The 4,324-nt window shown below is 33.7% G+C and overlaps 1 protein-coding gene across 1 annotated transcript in view; it reads left to right on the top strand.

Moving 5' to 3' along the window:
* The first annotated feature begins 612 nt into the window (after positions 1–612).
* LOC148950176 (uncharacterized) overlaps positions 613–4,324 on the top strand; it is a 61,669-nt gene continuing 57,957 nt past the window's right edge. Inside the window, exon 1 of the mRNA XM_089091799.1 lies at positions 613–945. Within this exon, the coding sequence (XP_088947925.1) occupies positions 613–945 (333 nt within the window). The remainder of the gene's footprint in view (positions 946–4,324) is intronic.

Below are 4,324 nucleotides of genomic sequence, written 5' to 3'. Positions count from 1 at the left end.
ATAGGTTAAGTTTATATTGACCTGAGGAGAACGGGGGCAAATATAAAGAGGTCTAGGTCCTAAAGTAAAACTTTCTGTTGTTTCCATTTTTACCGTAGGGAGGGGTTGTAATTGCCCTGTCCCCTGTAGATCTCTAAAAAGTCATGGCAATGGCATTGATAAATAAGGATTTAAAGCGTTTTGAGAAAACAAGCTACTGTGTCTGGAACATCACTTGAAGTACCAGATTTTTTTATTTTTTTTTTTGCTGGTTGTGTTAATGTTTTGGAAATTTTAAGGAAATGCAAATAGATAGACTGATAGATGGATAAACCTGATATATGTTAAAACAAATTATTAAAAATCCTTACCCATTTCTCTATCTTTTTCTCTGTCTCCATCTTCCCTCTCTTTCCTCTCGACTGAACTATATCTCCCTCTCTCTCTTTATCTCAACATCTTTCACTGTCTTTCTTTATGCTACCTAGGACTCTATTTCTTACAATGTCGATTTCTCAGACTCAGTAATAATATCCAACATAACTATCGAATTTCACCTTAAGTAAATGAGGCTCACGCACTATGTCCGAAGATTTTTTTTTTTTTTTTTTTTTTAAATGTAGCCTACTGTAAATGACCACATTTCAGGCCGAGTCCAGTCAAAAACCCGAACCTGTATTTGAAGAGCCAAAGAAATTGTCATCTGTATATGACCGACTTTATGCGAATTCGAAGCCAAAAGTCAGGAAGAGAATTGAAGAAATTCCTAAGAAAGTTGAGAAACCCAAGAAAAAGCCAGTTAAAAAAGAAAGGTCATTTAACGTAGATCATAAAGTTATATCCGTCACTCCTGGACTACATGTTGAGAATGAAAAAGAAGCCAAACCAAGAGTCAGTGTCTATGATCGACTTTACAAAACGACGACCGAATCTCGGCGAGCCCAACAAAAAGTCACTTTACCACAGGTATTTTCGTCCTCACTTTTGCTGGCTATTTAAAATTTTTTGGCTATGGCTATTTTTTTTATGGCTATTTAAGATTACAAAACGACGACCGAATCTCGGCGAGCCCAACAAAAAGTCACTTTACCACAGGTATTTTCGTCCTCACTTTTGCTGGCTATTTAAGATTTTTTGGCTATGGCTATTTTTTTATGGCTATTTAAGATTACAAAACGACGACCGAATCTCGGCGAGCCCAACAAAAAGTCACTTTACCACAGGTATTTTCGTCCTCACTTTTGCTGGCTATTTAAGTTTTTTGGCTATGGCTATTTTTTTATGGCTATTTAAGATTACAAAACGACGACCGAATCTCGGCGAGCCCAACAAAAAGTCACTTTACCAAAGGTATTTTCGTCCTCACTTTTGCTGGCTATTTAAGTTTTTTGGCTATGGCTATTTTCTTATGGCTATTTAAGATTACGAAACGACGACCGAATATCGAAGAGCCCAACAAAAAGTTGCATTACCACAGGTATTTTCTTACTCACTTTTGCCGCCTATTTAAGATATTTTTTTAGAGAAATCAGGATATATAAAAAAAAAACATTTACGTTTACAAAAGTCTAGAAATACGACATTCCCGATTCTTGTAAACTTTGGAATAGTAAACAGAATAAAATATAGTTTACCTAAAACTTGTTCAAACGACAATTACTAATTATAATATTCATTGGTTGTAGCTGTAAGATTGGCAGAACATGCTGCAACATTTTTCCTGTAAATACAGTCATACAACTACAAAGGGGCGGATTTTTTTAGCAGCACCCTTTATCTGATGCTGAAACTTAAACATCTGATATCTGATGCTGAAACTTAAACAGTAACAACAGTACCTGCAAACTAGTAAAGAGCTAACCATGGCCTAGTATACGAAATCTATGAAAAAAGTTTTTAAACAAACTGTCTTGCGAGAAATATTTTCCAAATAATTCTATTTTGAAAATGGTAAATTTTTTTTCAGATTCAACTTTAGAGTAATTTATGATGCAGCTGATGCATAACTTTGCACCATCGCACGTATTTGCATGAAGCTGCAAATAAATCAACTCTGTTAACAGGAGCATAAATGTAACTGTGTATAATAACCATTTATTTTGTGTTGACTGGGAAGGTGTTTAGTTGATTAGCCCATATAAGAATTTTCAATTAATAGCATTTTGCCCCTCTTTTGACAAAAATTATCAAAATTGTTTTTACAAAAATTTCGGGCAAAAATTATTGTACCAAAAAATGAAAAAAAACAAAAAAACGCCACTTTGTAGTGGTACTATCTCTTTCGATATTTAAACAGGTCACTAGAAATTTTCAATTTCAGTTGGAAATAGTTCTTTTTTGATATTCGAGGACCACTGATTGAATAAGATAACCCTGAAAAAAAAAAACAACAACAAACAAACACATAAACCTACGTCTGTGAGCTCTCCTCGAAAAAAATTCTCCTTTTTTAAGATAAGGGCTTTGAACCACTAAAATATGGTTATTTGAAAATATGGTTCTCTAAAATATGATTATATGGTTCTCTGGCTCTTTGCCGAATCTAATGACATAATATCAATCAAGATCACTTCCAGTTTTAGGGGTATTTTTCACCTTTTTTGGAAATAAGGCGAATTTCTCAGTCTCATAGCTTTTGATGGGTAACTTGAAACTTAATGAGTTTCTCACACTTGAAATCGCCATTGAATTTCGATTCTTTTATGTATACATTGTCATCAAAGTTTTTTTCTTTTAGGGTTTCGGTTACTAATAGCACTAGTCGTTCAATACTTACAGTTTGTTCTCACGAGCTATTTGACACATTGTTATCAAAATTTTTAATTTTTGCGTTTTGGTTAATACTGGTAAGACTGAAAACTCTTTTTCTTCTATCTTGTCACTCTTTAATTTCAGATTGTTACCAATAATTATTTTGAAAATCCTTGCTAATGATTAAAGCATAACATTAAAGCTAATAGCATGCCTATCAAGAAAGTCGATTAGTTTTTTTGGAGGGCATTTTGGAGGGCAATCCAGTTTAAATCTGACTTAGGTCCTCCTGATGTATATTACCATGCTGATCCTTTGTATGAGACTAGCTTAGCAAACAAATTTTGCAATTACATTAGAAATGTGAAAATATCAGCTATGACATTTAGACGTGCCAGTGACGTTATATTGGTGCTTTAATTTTGAACATAGCGCATATGCAATAACATACTTAGCAATTACTTAGCTATAACGATATTACCAGTACTTAGCGATAACATACTTAGCATACTGAGCAAACGATAAGAACAAAAAGCAAGGTCACTCCCCTTCTTGACACCAAACATTGAAATGACATTGAATATACAAAAAATTAAACAGAACACCAATAGTAACTAATAATCACTCACCTTCTTGTGTAAGGTATTTCTTGAGTCAACATTAAAACTGATGTTAGTCATCACAGATACAGTGGTGGATTCAGGGCGCGAGGGGGCTGCCCCCCTAGCGTAGTCTAAAGTAGTGTAATTTACTTAATTAACGCCAGTTTGCGTTAATTAAACTTGCTCCTAACGCAAGTTTATCAAATCAACGTATTTTGTGGTCCCCCCTAAAAAAAAAAATCCTGGATCCGCACTTGCGCAGATATGCACAGTAATTGGAATGGAGCTCTAAAATTTTAGCACATTATGTCGAATGCTGAACCCTGCTCTTGACGTCGGACTTCTTTCATGCGAAAAATCTGAATGATAGATTGTATGGTAATTACGAAATTGGAAATTTTTAGGTTAAAATACCAGAAAAATATAAAGGTAACTGATCAAAAGCATAATTAATGGAAAATATAGAAATTGGGATCAGATGAGGTTGATCTAAAGAAAAATTTCCAGAAGTTCTATATAGATGCTTAACTGAAGATTTTGATCAGTGTTAAATGGTATCATCTTTTTTTTTTACAATGAAATAGTCGAAAGAAATTTAAAAACAGATAGAAAAGTAAATACCCAAACTGAAATACAATACAGAAAACAGGGGTTGACGTAATAGTTATTTGTAAACGGTTGTTAACAAGTTAATAAAAATATGATTTTCCATCAATAGTAATACAATGCGCTTAAACTGGCCAACTGAGATGAATCTTAGACCATATAAGAGAAGAGAAAAGTTCTCAGAAAATCTTGTGCTGGCGTTCTCTATTGTTCAGAACTACTAGGCTACTAGAACACATTCATCATTTTTTATACAATCTTAAAAATTGTTTATCTCAGATTTCCCTCTCAATCACTCGGACTGTCTGCCTTGGCTTTTCTACAATTAGCCATGTCTTGATGCTGCAAAATACTTGATTTTCAATTCAAAATCAAGAATTTAAAAT

The sequence above is a fragment of the Artemia sp. Qi Xiang Cuo genome, chromosome 7 (genome assembly GCF_049724085.1).
Source record: "Artemia sp. Qi Xiang Cuo chromosome 7, ASM4972408v1, whole genome shotgun sequence".
In the NCBI taxonomy this organism is placed as follows: Eukaryota; Metazoa; Arthropoda; class Branchiopoda; order Anostraca; family Artemiidae; genus Artemia; species Artemia sp. Qi Xiang Cuo.
The sequence above is the reverse complement of the archived record's forward strand: the minus strand, read 5'-3'. Positions and strand labels throughout refer to the sequence as shown.